The 18,189-nt window shown below is 34.8% G+C and overlaps 1 protein-coding gene across 1 annotated transcript in view; it reads right to left on the bottom strand.

Moving 5' to 3' along the window:
• LOC109850345 (nuclear/nucleolar GTPase 2-like) overlaps positions 1 to 4,183 on the bottom strand; it is a 17,047-nt gene extending 12,864 nt beyond the window's left edge. Inside the window, 2 exon segments of the mRNA XM_020420355.1 lie at positions 3,920 to 4,078; positions 4,081 to 4,183. Of these exon segments, the coding sequence (XP_020275944.1) occupies positions 3,920 to 4,078; positions 4,081 to 4,156 (235 nt within the window). The 5' untranslated portion in view covers positions 4,157 to 4,183.

Consider the following 18,189-nt stretch of genomic DNA (forward strand, 5'->3'; position numbering starts at 1 on the left):
GGGGGGGGGGGGGGGGGGTCCCCCAAAATTAAGGTACCCTGTTCTAAATTTTGGAGTTTTTTTCTCTCAAGGAAATTTTATTTATTTGCAAATTATATGTAGGAATCTGGCGAGAAACGTTCAAAGCTCGGGAGACACACAAAGTTTGGGAAGATTTTGTGAAGTTCAGGGAGGTTATGTAAAAATTCCTCCAAAGTTTATGAGAGTTTTGTGAAATTAACCCTTACTTAATTCTCTTTACAGTGATGGAGTTATCTATAATTTGTAGCTAATTCTAGTTAAAATTTAGGATAAATTGCAGAAAAATCTCTCATCTATACATTCAATGGCGTTTATCACCGCTCTATTATTTTACTAGCACTTACCTCCCCTGACTACGCAATGGAGGGGGATAAATTGCAGATAACCCCCTCTCCCTTATAAATTAGGGGTTATTATCCTAAAATTTAAGCACCAAACAAAAAGTATAAATACAAAAATCATCAAAAAAATTCTCACCAAAACACATGCAAAACTTAAATAAACAGAATTCTATATTAAACTAAAATGTTGTCACAGCTCAAAAATACCATTGAAAAAAATCAATTTTAACATTGTGGATCATTGAAAAAGTAACTTATCCCAACCTAGACATCTGCAAGTCATTTGACAAGCTAAAGCAAAAGAAGAGAACAAGAAGATGATGCAAGTCATTATTGGGTGCTTTCTTCACCATAATCTTTCGTTTTTTTGGCAAATCATGAGATAAATGTCAATTAAATGGTGAAGATTCCAACTAAGTTGCTATGTGTGTAAATCTGACAATCATTTTGCATCTTTTACTACCAGTACTCATGATGCATATCATAACAGAAAGAAGAACACATGCAAAACTTAGTATTCTGGTCATTCTAGAAAGAAGACATTCAAGACAAGCTGATTTACTTGACATTAAACTTCTCCCGGTACTTCTAATTTCCTCTCAGGTTAAAGAAGTTTGTATAAGATGGATTTCAATTCCACTCTGCAATTAAGCTTGAAGCAGAGCTTGCATCCCCTCTTTGTATGTCTCTTCAACTTCCACAAAATAGTCATCCTCTTCAATAAGCAGAGTTTTAGACAAAGATTATGCCATATTTATGTTGCATTGCGAGAAGCATTCCAAAGATAGATGATAACAGTAGTCAGACCGTCAAGAGATAGGTGGAAGTCGCTTTATTTGGTCTTCGTCCATCTCTTGGATCCAGCTTCCAACTGGTTCTTGATCTTGGGAATGGCTTTTGTTCTTGAGGGTGGTTCTTGACGAGGTGCTAGTTGCAAAAGCAAATGGCAGGGTTTTTTGGCACCTTGTATCATCATATTCTATCTATAGATAATCTATATCTGATTGTAATATTCCATTGACATTTCTTTGAATACAAGAACTCCACTATGCAATGTTTTACTAATACTAAGCAGTCGCTACTTGACGCAGGAACATGACAAATGACAGATGTTTGCCTTTATTTTTCTAGAAATAGTATCTATACATTTCGCTATTAAATCTATCTTTTCTACTTTCGTGTGTCATGCATCATTATCTCTACATTCATCCTATCAAAATCAACAACTGTCTCCTTAATATTGCCTCCCCTTTTCTCTCTTTTCCCGAACCAACAATCCTCCAGCCATTTCTCTCTAATTCTCGCATTGCACAGATAACAAACTAATAACATAATCAAGAAGAAAGATTTCACTGTAAACCAACAAACTTTTCTAAAAAATCAAAAACAGTTGTATTCTTGATAATTTCACAACAGATAAGGAAATGTGACGATAACTAGTTTACTTAAATGGTTTAATTGTGAACAGATACCCTGTAGTACCAAACAATTGGAAATAGAGCCTCACAATTCTATTTGTTGCGAATAGACCCCCTATAGTTCTATTTGTTGCGAATAGACCCCAGAGTGATTTTTTTTTACTCTTAAAATTGTTGACAATATTTGAGGAGACGGGTAGACCCTTTATAGTTCTATTGGTGAGTATGGATACCCAATTGCTTTTTCTTTTATACTTTTAAAAGACTTGTTCACTAAGGAGTGTATTCGCATTTGGGCTAATACTACAGGGGGTCTATTCACAACAAATAGAACTATAGGGGGTTAATTCAGAAATCTAGAACTACAAGGTGAATATTTGCAATTGGGTGATTCTAAAGGGGGTTTGTTCATAATTAAACCTACCTAAGGGGGGTTATTCTTGGGACATTTGGGGAGATAAGGGGATAATTTTGGATATTGTATTTCATAGTGTTATTCATTAGGACAATGGAACAAGTATATTACCTTTTTGTGTTATTGATTTTTTAAACACTAGTGAGATAATTTCACCATTTGGAATAAAATTACCCCACTCATATACAAAAATTTTGTCCTAATAGTAAAAATTTACCCCATCCTCCATATTGGAACAATTTTGTTCCATTTTGAAGGCAATTGTGATAATTTTTAAACCTTTTTGTATTACTTAACTAATACATGCTAATTATATTATAAATATATGACATGATATATAAAATACAAAATAATAATATATTCAAAAAATATTATATTATATTATTATGTAATAAAATAAAATATTATTATAGTTTAATTTATATGTATAATTTATTTTATGATATTTATTATATATTATTATGCAATATCACATACTATATTATATAATAGTACACCATATTTATTATAATATTATATAATATTTGAATAGCATATATTATTATAAAATATATTATATTAATTGTAGTTGATATTTTATTGTAGCAATTATATTATAGTGTATTATATTAAACCAATATAATAATATTAAACTAATATAACAATATTATATATATATATATTATGATATAATATAATATAATACTATAGTTTGAAATAATATAATATATTATACTAAGTGGGTGGGGTTAGGTGGATAATGGGTAGAATCGGTGATGAATTATAGTTTTTTTTATAAAGATGGATTTTAAAAATAATTTTGTTATGAATAATCGGATTGGTCCAGATCAGATTTACTGTTCATAGGAGCTTTTTGAGTGTTCTCTTTTAGTTAATAAGAATTAAATTAAATTAAATAATATATTATTAAAGTATTATATTAAATATATTGTTCATATATTATATCAATTATTATATAACGTAGCATACTAATATCATGTAATATAATATAATAATTAATAATATTAATTAGTAATTATAGTACAACATATTATATTTTTGTATAAATAAAATAATGTATTTTATTAAATATTATATTATTAAAATATTATATTAAATATATTGATCTTATATTATATTAATTATTATATTGTATAACATGCTAATATAATATAATATAATGTAATATAATAATTAATAATATTAATTAGTAATTATAATACAACATATTAAAGTAAAATAATGTTTATATTATAATAATATACTAAACCAATTGGATAAGTTAATTTAGAAGTAATTAATAGATAAAATTATATTTTAATAAGGTATCGCATCATCAATTATCCCATATGAATTATCAAATCAAAAGCTTAAATTGTCTTATTATCCCACTTTACCCCACTCAAAATATCCCAAAAGGATAAAATTGTTCCATTGGAATAATTTTCCTACTTGACCCCAATTTATCCCAACTAAAAACCGCCCTAAATCTCTTTAAAGGCCACGGAGTTATATAGTGATTCATAAAGAGTTCTATTAAAATTTCGCTAATTCCACTTAAATTTCAGGGTAAATTGTAGACAATGTCCCTTCAATCCTGCACTTACTAACCTGAACTCAAATTTTGAGAAGAATAGATTGCAGATAACCTCCACTCCCTTATAAATTATGGATTATCGGACCATTTACCCTAAAATTTAAGCACTAAAAAGTACAAAATACGAAAATCATCAAAGTTTTCTCACCGAACCAGCGGCGATCAGGCTCGATCCGAGTATTAGGAAGCTCCTTCGACTGTAAGTCTTGCTTCAATATCCTCCCCTTTCGATCTCTCTTCGGTCGATCTTTATACATCTTGAGACGGCGAACGGTGGCGGCGGAACGATTGCCCTTATCACGCCCCCGCCATTGCTGCGGTTGGCGTCGAGGGAGTGCTTCGTCTTGCCGTAGACGTTGACTTTCTTCTCTTTTCTCTTCGCCATGGCCAAAACCTCCAAAGCTTCTAGGGTTTTGGGATGCAAGGAAGGAGGAGAAAGAATTCGCGGCCTTGTTCGGTATTTATACAGATATAATGGGTCCGGTTTGATTAGGTTTTTTGCTTGCATGCCTAACAAAAATAGGTATTTGCTAATATTCCCCCTAACTTCTCACAATTGTACCTGTTTGGACTTTAATTTTCAAACATCCCTAATATATTTCTGGTTAAGTTTTATTAATGTATATTTGATCAAAGATAGAGAGAAACACTTCTCTCTCTCTCTCTCTCTTAATTTTATTAATCTATATTTGGTCAAATATAGAGGGAAACACCTCTCTCTCTCTGTGGCTAATTCTACATTGATAAATTTAATTAACTTAAAGGTAGAGATTTTTTGAAAATGTGTGGTAGAAAAAAAATCAGTAGGAGAGGTACGAGGGTAAATTAGCAAACATTTAGGGGCTGTTTGGTTCCCTGTTTTTAAGGGAAAGGTTCTCTTGAAAGCTTGTCAAAAGTGTCAAAATTGTTACTTTTTGGCAGGCTTTCAAACAAAGTCGTCTCTTTTAGAGGCGATTTTGCTGAAAGCCTGCCAAAGAAGTGACACTTTGGCAGACTTTCAAAGAAAAAAATTTCTAACCAAACGGACCCTTAGATGATTTGTTTGCTGTGGGAAAGAGAGAAGGTGAAACGACATTGATAGGACGATTATCAAAATTTAATTGACTTGACATAGAGATAATGATACAGCAAAAGCTAAAAAAGACTCCTTTAACATTATAGAAGTGATTACTGTTTCCAAAAATATAAAACTAGAATACTTATGGAGTGTATTTTTACATGATTGGATTATAATTTATAAATATAGCTAATAAGTGAATGTTTTAATAAAATAAAAAAAACTAATGACAAAAGTAGAATCTAAATAAAATGATAAAAAGAAGAATCTTATTTGGATTTAGATCGTTGTCACTATCCAATAGTGAAGCTGTCACCGTATTTTTTTTATCACGATGATTGACTTACTTGATGGATAGTTATATTTTATTTTGGAGTGAAAAATATGAATGAATTCAATTTATTAGGATGGTAAGCGCTAGATTTAGACTTAGTCATGAATAGCCACTTACAAATCATTAGACAGAATAAGATTAGTGGTTCCTCTATTACTTGTTGATGATAGGAAGAGGATCCAATTCCACACTATTTTATTTCATAATAAATTGTTAGGCAATTATCATGTTTAAGTAGGTTTAGTAATTTATTGAGACATGTTAATGGTAATTACAACGAGCTTAATGGAGAAAGTTAATATGTAATCAATAGGGAGTATTGACTTCCCAAGTGCATTATGTTGGATATAAAAGGGTAAAAAGGGAGAAGCCCTCAAAACGAATATAATCTCATAAGTCATAACATTAGAGATTAGAAATAAAATAAAAAAATGTCAGAGTCATTGGTCATTTTACTCGTCACATTTTTACTTTTATATCTCCATTTTTCTATGGGTTTGTCGAGAGCAGAGCAATTTCAACAATTGATGCCAACAACAACAGTAACAACAATAATGCCAATCTATTGTTAGAAAATAAGTCTATATTCACGAATATTGGAAAAGCATTAAAAAAGGTCGGGAAGGCAATTGCGAGGGGATTCAAAACTTGGTTTATTAAACATACCAACTATGCCTCCTGGATCTAAATGTATACCTTGAAAAAAGAAAGGGTAGAAAGGGTATATAATAGGAAAATGAGTTTTAGTCTAGAAGTATTTGTTGTAATCTCATATTTATACATTTGTCATTTTATGTTGTTATCATTGTTGAGTTATATAGGATGAGTTGTTGATTATGCTAATCTCATATGTTATTTGGAATTTTAGAGATAATATTTATTCAATTGTAATCAATATTTATTATGCGGTAATTTAGAGAAAGAAAGATGCTTATGATCTTATTTATAGCGAGGATGTGTTTGTTCTTGCTTCCTCTCTTTATAATACCCGACAAGAATGCTAGAACACTAGTTTGTTACATGTACACTGCACAAATTAATGTAGAACACTTATCAGACACGTTTATGTCAAAGTGGGACAGTCACAAGCCTAAATGCGGGCCTGGTCGAAGAAAATAATTTGTTTCGAAGAAACGGCCGTAACTTTCAAACCGTACGTCGGAATTGGACGAATTATATATGAAAATCGACTATCTCGACGAGACGGAGCCATCCAAACCGACCCTTATGGGTTCGGTTTGCATTCTCAGTTTTGTCAAATTCCTTACGGTTTGAGAGATATTTACAGTTTTGTCCGTTTTTTACTATTTTTAGTAATATTTTAGGAGTCTGTTTTGTTTAGGAAACAAATCAGATTTGATCTCAGATTTGATCTCAGATTTGACCGGAGGACTTTCCTAATCATAAGGAGTATTTTTAGGAGTTTTAATGTTTTAGGAATTTTTTTTCCATTTTTGGTAAGTTGAGAGTCCTTGTAGGAATTAGAGTCCTTGTAGGAGTCTTGTTTCTTTTTCTATTTAAGAAGAGTCTTGTAAGCCCTAGAGGCATAACTTTTGATTAATAAAATTTTGTTTTTCCTCAATATTTCTTCGTGGATTCGAAGCTCTTCATGGATTCGAAGATCGTTCTTTGTGGATTCAGAGAACACCCTTGGTGGATTCCGAGGTTACAACTTCTGCGCTGCGTCAATTGGTATCAGAGCCTTGTTCCTCCAATCCGATGGTAGGTGATGAAGCCCTTATTTCTCGAACTGAGTTCGACGTGCTAAAGGCCGATGTCAATCGGATGAAGACTGTCATAGAGCGACTAGCTGCGGCAGTAGAGCGTCTGGACATAACAGGAGATCGAAATCGCGTTGATGGTCGCCAACGACGTGAGACGACTCCGTATGAAGATTCCGACAGCGAGGAAGATCATTATGCACCCCCACGCCACGGTGGTTATCGCAGAGACCGACGACGAAGGGATAATTATGACGTTGGAGGTTTCAAGATGAAGATGGATCTGCCATCTTTCAACGGGCAACTGCATATTGAAGAGTTCCTCGACTGGATTGCAGTAGTAGAGAGGTTCTTCGAGTATATGGAGATCCCAGAAGAACGCAAGGTAAAATTGGTGGCCTACCAACTCAAAGGTGGAGCTTCAGCTTGGTGAGAATCTGTTTGTCTGAATCGATCTCGTCAAGGGAAGCCGAAGGTCGAAAGGTGGGAGAAGATGAGGAAGCTATTGAGAGCCCGTTTTCTGCCAAGTGATTATGAACAAGTTTTATTCGGGCAATATCAGAATTGTAAGCAGGGTGGAAGAACCGTGGATGAGTACACGTAGGAATTTTATTGGTTGTCATCCCGCAACAACTTGAACGAGAGCGAGGCCCAACAGATGTTTCGATATACAGGGGGATTAAGGATGGCGATTCAGGATCGTGTATCTCTACAACAGACCTATACCTTATCAGATATAGTTAGCCTAGCCGAGAAGGTGGAGCGACAACTCGGACAAAATAGTAAAGGATCATGGGCAGCTTCCGACGGGTCGCACACGAGTTTCAAACGTGGTGGAAGTAAACAGTCTCAAATTGTTCCTGAGCAGGATGCAACAACAAAGAAGGGCAAGGGTCCAGCGACAACAACAGCAAAGAAGCCTACCACAGCGAACCCTTATGCCAAACCTGACCCGATCAAGTGTTACAAATATGGACAGCCTGGTCATCGATCCAATCAGTGCCCTAAAAGAGGTACTGTGAACATGGTGGATCATGAAGAAGATGAGGATACAGACCGAGACAATGATGAAGACTATGATGATGGGTTGGATGCTGATGATGATGGGGAACAACTCTCATGTGTTGTGCGGCAACTATTGTTGGCTCCAAAGGCAGAAGAACCACCACAGAGGCATAACATCTTTCGAACAAGATGCACGGTGCAACAGAAGATCTGCGACGTCATCATTGATAGTGGGAGTAGCGAGAATATTGTCTCTCAGCGCATGGTGGAGAAGTTAGGACTGAAGACGGAGAAGCATCCCGCTCCTTACAAGATCGGCTGGATTCGCAAGGGTAATGACGTACAGGTTGATGAAGTGTGTCGGGTATCCTTTTCCATTGGCCGAACTTATGTGGATGAGGCATTGTGTGATGTAGTAGAGATGGATGCATGTCATATGTTGTTAGGCAGACCTTGGCAGTTTGATGTTGATGCCACGCATAGGGGGAAAGATAACGTTTACATCTTCAAGAAGGATGGTCGCCGAATTGTGCTCAAGCCTCTAACCGAGAAGGGGCCTGTCAAAACCAATGTGGCTGAAAAGAAGAATTTCTTGATCGTTGACAATGAAGACTTTATGAAAGATGTGAAGCAGTCTGATGAGATTTATGTCCTTGTAGTTTCGGGAAAAGAGGAGTCTGCCACTGCCGAAATTTCACCTGAAGTACAGACCCTCTTACAGCAGTTTGATGTAGTTATGCCTGATGATCTTCCTTCTGAATTACCCATGCTTAGGGACGTTCAACATCAGATTGACCTTATCCCTGGATCTCGACTACCAAATCTGCCACACTATAGGATGAGTCTGAAGGAAGGAGAGATTTTACAGAAGCAAGTGGATGATCTCATCCAGAAGGGCCTTATACGACCTAGCATGAGTCCGTGTGCAGTGCCAGCACTACTAGTCCCAAAGAAGAACGGAGAGTGGCGTATGTGTGTGGACAATAGGGCTATCAACAAGATTACAGTGAAGTATAGATTTCCTATTCCACGCTTGGAAGACATGCTAGACATTACAGTGAAGTATAGATTTCCTATTCCACGCTTGGAAGACATGCTAGACATGTTATCTGGTTCAAAAGTATTCTCCAAGATAGATCTCAAGAGCGGCTATCATCAGATTCGGATTAGGGAAGGAGATGAGTGGAAGACTGCTTTCAAGACAAAAGAAGGCTTGTACAAGTGGTTAGTCATGCCTTTTGGTCTTTCTAATGCCCCTAGTACTTTCATGCGATTGATGAATCAGGTATTAAAACCTTTTATCGGCAAGTTCGTCGTAGTTTACTTTGATGATATCCTGATTTATAGCCAGAGTGAGGCTGCACATCTGGACCACTTGAGGGAGGTACTAACAGTTTTGCAGGAGAACAAGTTATACATCAATCTGAAGAAGTGCAACTTCATGACCAGTAGCCTCGTGTTTCTAGGCTTTGTTGTTAGTGCAGAGGGTATTCATGTTGATGAAGAGAAAGTTTGTGCTATTAGAGATTGCCCTCACTACAACACCTGAAATCTACCATAGCGGCCGAAAGACGCTATGGTATTATTTCATAGTGTTTTAATCAACGCTGTGTCAGAACCCGCTATAGTAGGTCTGTGGCTTTACATAGCGTTTCCCCAAACGCTATCAAAAAGTTTCCAACCATAGCGTTTTTATGTAGCTATAAAAGAGTATTCAATAGCGTTTCTATATTGCTATGACAAATATCTTTCATAGCGGTTGAAAAACGTTATTAGTTAGTTTCCAACCATAGCATTTTTATGTAGCTATAAAAGAGTATTCAATAGCGTTTCTATATTGCTATGACAAATATCTTTCATAGCGGTTGAAAAACGCTATTAGTTAGTTTTCATTCATAGCATTTCAACGCTGCTATTGTCTTATATTTGATAGCGTTTGAATTACTACAATGGCGTTTCAGTGAATGTTGTCTTTCTTCTTTTAATAGCATTTCAGTAATTGTTTCCACTTCTTATAGCATTTCAGTTGTGCCTATAAACCTTTGAGGTTGAACTAGAAATAACTTTCAATTGTGACAACCATAAAAGCAAATATTTCATTTAAAGGTTCAAACTGATACATAACCAAGTTATAGCATACAAGAAGAGTCAACACAAATGTGCCAAAAAACAAATACTAGTCTTTGGATAATCCAACATGGAGTACAAGAAATTAACCATAGTACACAGAACAACAAAAACTAACTTTGCTGCATTACATATGACTTGGGAGATTCATCATCTTTAGAAATTGAGTACTAGTACTGCTGCAAAAACAGAAATTAATAACACCAAAATTACAACCATAACAAACATGATAAAGTAAAAACACACGATTGCAAGATGTATAACTTACCAGCTTTTCAAAGCATAACAACTTTGTCTGATGGCCAAGCTATTGTCGTACCAACAGCATCTTCAATGCATTCTAACTCAGATGTCGGCCTCCAAAGAGATGCACTAGGGATCCTAGGGATATCAACCCAAACACGCATAGCATTAGGACCTAAAGGAACGAAGTGAACAACCTGGTTCGGATCACTTGACGACCAATGTCCTTCAGCAACTATCTTTCCCGAGCCACCAATATCTAACAAGTTGCACTTTTTCTTTGAGTTGTTCACACTCTAGCAACAATAAAAAAACAGTGATATCAATTATAGAAAAGAAACTAGTACAATCAAATATCAAAATAATGATAGTATCAGAAAAAAAGGTTACCGAAGGAGATGATATGTTTGTAGATTCCACATTGTTAATTGAGATATTTTCCAATACAACCTTGTCAGCAGGCCACGCTACTTTAGTGCCGATAGCATCTTCAATAGATGTCATGTCAGGCGTGGGTCTCCATAAAAAAGCTTCAGGACTTGTCGGGACATCAACCCAAACAATCATGGCATTAGGTCCGAGAGGAACGCCATTAACAAGCATTTTTGAATCATTGGAAACCCAACGACCTTCAGCAACAATTTCATCTTTTCCGGTCCAATTGAAGATCTTGCACTTTATATGATTCATATTTTTACTCTACCAATCAATGAAAACAAAGAAACTCGACTTAACTATTTATATGTAAGATAACTAATATGAGTAATGAAAGTAAATGAGCACGCTAAAAATTATTTTACCGATTGCATGGATATACTGTCTTCATTGTCAGATTGCTGACTGATTTGGAACACCACCTTATCAGCTGGCCACGCTATTGTCTTCCCCTGAGCTTGTTGCATACAGAACATATTAGTTGTAGGCCTCCAAAGAAAAGCTTCTGGTTTGTTTGGAATGTCTACCAACACTTCCATTGCATTAGGTCCAAGACGAGCATGATTTACAAGCTCCTTTGGGTCACTAGAACACCAACGTCCTTCAGCTACAACCTCATCTATTCCACACCAATCTAAAAGCTTGCACTTGTCATTTGGTTTAGGGCACATACTCTACAATGTATCAGACTATAATTAGAACATAAAACTCTATCCGGATAATAACACATGCAATTTTTAAATTTTATACCTCATAATCGAATAAAAAGAAACATGCTAGATAATTGACTTAATTATTTACCTTAGGACTAGTCTTATCAATTTCGGACCCATTCTGCTCATTCTGCATTCTCTGACAACTCAAAAAAAAAAAAAATAGGAATAATAATAATTGTTAGCAAATCTAGTTAAAATGATGGAGATGTGTAAGGGATATAAATGAAAACCAATAAAAAATTTAAATGAAATAATGTCAGTTATAGAAAACCATTAGTCTCTTTGGTATATATGCTGTGAATGTTCAACATGTATCTGTGAGCATGCCACTACCATAGAAGTTGCTCAGTTTTGCACATAATCAGGGAATTCTAGGAGCTAATGATACATCAAATATTCTAAACATTTTTTTATAAAAGCCCTCAGACATGACATACAACTCGAAGATGTGGAAGCTTCATGAAAGAACATTACAAATCTTACAATTTGTTCCCAACCATACTCAAGTTTGCCTAGGTCAACTCCAAATTCCTATCGAATATAACTATAAGCATAAAGGACCATACCATAAAAATGTATAACTGTATATGAAATATTGTTTGGAACTAATACGTTTTTGGTGAATTTTCTTTCGACATTACAGGTGCTAAATCTGGAGGCTCTAGACAAAACCAGGCATTGGAAACTCATTGGTTGTAGTGATACACTGGCGAGGGGTTACTTGCAGGTTTTGATTGGCTTGTTCAAGACATTGCTTCTCGGATTTATGTACTTGACTGAATATTTTTGACTTGTAAAATGCTGACTACATAAGTTCGTGTTTAATGAACATTGTCCTTAGATTTTTGATGATTTTGTTTATATGGGAATGTAACATCTGTTTACTGTTATTGTTTATTCATGTTTAATGTAACATCTGTTTTTGTTTGTATGGGAATGTAACATCTGTTTAATGTCCGACAATATGATTAATATCGTAGGGAAGCAAACTGCAGATATTTTCCAGATATTTTTTTCACAGGAAAAAATAAAAAAGAAGATAAAAAAAATATGATGTGAACTAATATATGAAATAATGGCTTGGATGGCAAATACAGTCCATTAATTGAAAGTTATATAGATGTACCTGATGATTTCCAACTAATTTATGGACCACAGTCTCCAAATGTTGTATTCTATTTCGGAATTCAGAATTTTCCTCTTTTAGCTGGAGCACATGCTTGTCTCTGGCTTGTAAGAAAGATACTTTGCTTATAGTAACTCCTCTTCCCATTCCTCTTAATCGCCCAGGTTTATCTTTTCCTAATACTTTAGAAAGAGCATCTTCTCTCACATTAGTTGATGAGGATGAAGGTGTAGCAGTTTCAATTTTTTTAAGCTTATCCTGAAAGGTACAACATATATATGTATTACATTATATATACATGTTCTTCAAGGCAAAGTAATATATATTCACTCATATGCAAAATTAGTGTCCTTACAATTGTTTCACCAACTGCTGAATTCACCGGTGTACCATCTTTTTTTGTGTGAGCTTTGATCCAAGCTTTAACCCTTGACACACTAGATGGGTCTGCACTATTTCTTTTCTACAATGATACATGTTTAAAAAAAGAAAGACTGATGACATACTCATAACTTTGCCTTAAGAAAACATATATTAATGTATAATGTATTACCATATCAGCTGTTAATCGAACCATTCCCTTGCGACTGCAAGTGTGTGGGACTTGTCTGTGCCTTAATGCCTTGAACTTTTCACTTTTGACCTGGAGACATTGGTCCTTTATCATAATAACATCTCTTAATATAAGCTAGTGATTAATTATCTCAGAAAACATACCTTAAACTCTGGGCTTGTTTTTGTCTTGATAAATTTCTTCCAAATTGCTAAAGATGGTATGTTGTCTAGTTTGAGCTGAAGTCTTTGTTCCTTCTTCTTTGTTGCTCGTATTTGAGCAACTAGTCTTGATTTTGAGGCCCGCCAAAGACATCCCATCAATTGAAATATGACATTCTTTTGCCATTCTTCTTCTAATATGAATCTTGCCTGTATTTTATATGCATAAAAGTATTATTAGCTGAAGGACTATATTGAAGGAGATTTACATATGTTAGATAGCTTATGTAAAATGATAGTAGATTATTACCTGAACTTCTTCCCATAATACAGCTTTCAGATCATCACCAAGGTTCCTCCAATCATCAAGTGTTACAGGTACATGCTCTCGTACAAGAGGGCCCAAAAACGATGACAAGTGTACTGATCCGGGTCCATATGGTTCACCAGAATCAGTAAATTGAATCTGGATTCGGTTCGCAGGGTCCCTAGCAAGTTTTTTTCTTTTTTGTTGGACCCCTTTTCTTTTTTATGCCTCTTGCAGCTTTAATTGTATCTTGTGTTGGTGCATCTTCAGCTGTATCATCTTCTTGGACCATATCTTCTACAAGAATATGAATATTTGGAACTGGTCCATCTTGGGGAGCTTCTTGATTGACTTGCGTAAGGCCTTCCATGGCATTCACGTCCCTCGTATAATTATCCACCTAGAAGAAGTAAGTACTCCAATTAAACTATCATTAATTAAGCTTTTATGAATTCTGGCCTCAAACGACTTAATTAAATCCCCTGAAAACTGTAGGACTTATGATATCTAATAAGTCTATATACCCTATAGGTGTCGCATCTGCCATCCTGGGCTATGTATGGGTAGTCCTCTTAAGTGTCAATTCCACCATTGTTGAGGAGTCTTTTCCTGCTAGATAGTCAACCAAAGGTAACTATAGCCCATGTTTGTTACTGGAATTACACCATCCTAAATGATTTGTGTCAAAATTACTAGAATACATCTCAAAACAACTGAAATGTGACCAATCTAGAAATTTATTTATTATACTAGACTGATGGATGCGAAAAATAGTTCTAGGTATCAATTTGTAAATTAGTAATCAGAAGCTAACATAAATGTTTACCCAAAGCAATATTAAAAATTAGATGAAATCATGTCAAACAATAATCTCACCGATTGGTAAAGCTGCAATCCCCTTCCGCCAGCTTCAATTGCAACACTAACAGGCTGGTTGGCAACAGCCTTCTTCAGGGCATTCTCATCATTCTCAGGAACATCCTCATATCCATCAATGGTTACGACCTTTGCATTTTTCTGCAAATAAATAAACAAGTCAATCAAGATGAGTACGCCACAAACGAATCTAATCAATACCATCAATAGTGAGGATCAGGGCACTAGACCTATTCCAACATCTAATTGATTGAGATGATGAATACCATAAAATTTAAACTTGACAAAAAAAAACGTATTGATATATTATCATGGCCACAATTTCTATAACTGTGCCATAGGGTCAAACAATAATAACTTATCAGCAAAGGTTCACCTCTAACCTAATTTCATAAATAAATACAAATATACAGCTATATAGAAATATACTTATCAGCAAAGGTTTTGGCCTCACTTATAGTGCGATATGCTGCGATATTGATTGGGGATTCATCAGCAAAGGTTTTGGCCTCACTTAGAGTACATCTGAACGTTGGTACAAGGAAAGCTTATGACGGCATTGATTGGGGATTCATAGCAGCTATGCTGGATGGGTTGGGCTTTCCAGAGTTTAGAAGGCTCATTTCTAGTTAGATACCTGGGAGCTCCCTTAGTACTGTGTAAGAGATTGTTATATCTTGAATGTGCTCCATTGTTTTCTAAATTGAATGCAATTTTTCAAAACCTCTCAAATAAGAACATCTCCTGTGCAGGCAAGTAGACTTCAACTTCTAAGGAGTTTAGCATTTGGGGTTCTGTTGTTTTGGTTTTTAAGCTATAATTTACCAAAAAAAGGTGTTGAAAAAGGTTGACAACATGTGTCGGAAGTTCTTACTTTGGGGGGGGGTCAGTTAATATTAATATAATGTAATGGAATTCATATTCATTGACCCCACCCCAAAAAAGTCTAAAACGGAGATATTAAGGCTCTAAATTTTCTACTTTCTTTTGTTTTTCATGTTTTTCTGTGAAATGTTTGTTACATTATTATTCAAGTAGAGAAAGAAAAAGAACTTGCTGGGAATTAACCATGCATGTAACGTATAGAACGTACGAGTTATACAAGATTACTTCCATAATACCACGTTACCAATCTCCAATATCCCCTATTTCATTGTTTAAAATGGGCTTTGTAATACTCACTTTGTAATTCCTAAGGATAATATAGAAAAAATAGAACAAATATAGAAAACTAAAATAACAAAAAGCAGAATAGGATAATATAGGCATATGATCATGTGATAACTATACCATAATACTGTTCTTCCTTTTACACTGACCTGTCTTTGTAGTCTCGCCAACCATCCTCGTTTATCTGTATTAGAAAAAATAAAGGTAAGTATCTATATAGTTAAACCTGGTTTCATATGTGAAACAAATTATACATATATCAAAATCACAAATAAACACAGTGACACACATTTAAAGCATGAACAACACCAAAATCATTATAAAGTAGCAGCCAATAAGACAAGATAAATCAAACACTTTAAAGTATGATCAACAATCAACCTCCTTACCAACTAGTTCCAATCACACAAGTAGTCCCTCATAGTCCACCCTGACATAACTCCCTGTCTCATAATCATCAATATCCATTTTAATTTCCTGTGGCAAAAAAGATGCATCTGCATTCTTATCGTCTATCTCCAACTCATGGTAACCTCTTGGTGGTGCCTTCATTACTATATACCAATTAGACGAATCATCTTCTCTTGAATAAAAAACCTGTTTTGCTTGAGATGTTAGGATATATGGATCTCTTGCAAATGATACTTGACTCTGCTGTAAGTTTACAAGTGTGAATCCATCTTCTTCCTTAACACCATTTCCTTTATTAGCCCAATGACACTTAAACAATGGAACATAAAATAGATGGTAGTCTAGTAAAATGATATCTAACAATATCCCATAATATGAGACCAGATCAGCCACTTGTGCAGTATCTTTTGCACTTGCTCTACACATGGTTATTGCATCATAAGTCACCCCACTATTTTGTGTTTCCCTGTCAACATCCTTTGTGTGAAACCGTAGCCCATTGATAATGTATCCCTTATATGATAGTGCACTCTTTTTAGGACCATATGCCAACCATCTTAATGTCTTTGAATGATCATTCGAGTAAATAGGAATCTACAAAATATTAATATAAGCGTTAAATGGTGTACCTCAGCTAAGTAATAAATACAAGAACAAAATATTAATATAAGCGTTAAATGGTGTACCTCAGCTAAGTAATAAATACAAGAACAGATTTGAGATGATTAATTTTAAATAACCCGTTAAATGGTGTACCTCAGCTAAGTAATAAATACAAGAACAGATTTGAGATGATTAATTTTAAATAACATTATTTTTTGTCCATTATGCAATTTTCTCAGTATGCCGCTTCCAAAGTAAGGTCTGATTTTTTTCAAGTCGTTTGTCTTTTGCTTGCAACTCCTCTAAATGCATACTAATAGAACACAAGAACACAAGACCATATGAATTATAAAATAAAACTAATAAATATAAAAGCAAACTAAATAAGTACATAAATAGCAATGTACTTACTCTAAAAATGGATCCATTATAGCTGTGTTCAGTAATACTGAACGATGTGCAATATCTTTCTCTTTATCGGTAAGTGTGATTGAAGTAGTCTTAGATATAGGACGACCTTCCAAAATGACATCATTTTCAAATTCTTCATTGCGAACTTCCTTTTCCTTCACATGTATTGACTGTTTTAGAAACTCGCTACAAAAGGCGATGCACTCTTCAGCTAGGTATGACTCTGCAATACACCCCTCAGGTCTTGTAGGATTTCGGACACATTTTTTTAGTGTCTTCATGTACCTGAATAAAAGAATTTAATCTTGTCCATGATCAAATTAAAATTTCATAATGGATTTCAGCATGAAAAAGAATAAAAAAAATCTAACCTCTCAAAAGGATACATCCAATGAAAATGAACTGGACCACACAAGCGTGCCTCTCTTGCTAGATGAACCGGTAAATGTACCATGATATCAAAAAATGATGGCGGAAAAAAGCGTTCCAGTTGACACAAAGTTTCAATGATCTCATTCTCAAGGTCCAGCAACTTTTCTCTATCAATAGCACGCTGGCATAATCTATTGAAAAATCTAGATAATCGGAGTATCGCTTTTCTAGGCTCTTTCGGCAACAATCCTCTTATAGCAACAACCAACAATTGCTGCATTAGGACATGATAATCATGAGATTTAAGCCCCATAATCTTACAATCCTCCAATGTTATGCAGTTCCCGATATTTGAGCAATAACCATCAGGCCCTTTGAAGTCATATAACCTCTTGCAAAATCTTTTCTTTTCAGACCTTGAAAATGTATGTGGTGCTGGTGGAAGGTACAATCTGCTACCCCGCTGTTCTGGATGCAAGTCTTTCCTAATTTCAATATCTTCCAAGTCCTTACGAGCATTTATCCCATCTTTTGATTTCCCACTATGCAGCATAGTGCTTACAATATCTTCCAAGTCCTTACGAGCATTTATCCCATCTTTTGATTTCCCACTATGCAGCATAGTGCTTATTATGCTCTCACAAATGTTTTTCTCTATGTGCATCACATCTAAATTATGACGTAATAGAAGTTCCTATAAATAAAAAATAGAGAAATACATTAAGCAATTATAAAGCTAAAACAAAATATATAAAAAAATAAAATAAAATAAAAACAGAACACCAACCTT

Source organism: Asparagus officinalis, chromosome 7 (genome assembly GCF_001876935.1).
Source record: "Asparagus officinalis chromosome 7, Aspof.V1, whole genome shotgun sequence".
NCBI lineage: Eukaryota > Viridiplantae > Streptophyta > Magnoliopsida > Asparagales > Asparagaceae > Asparagus > Asparagus officinalis.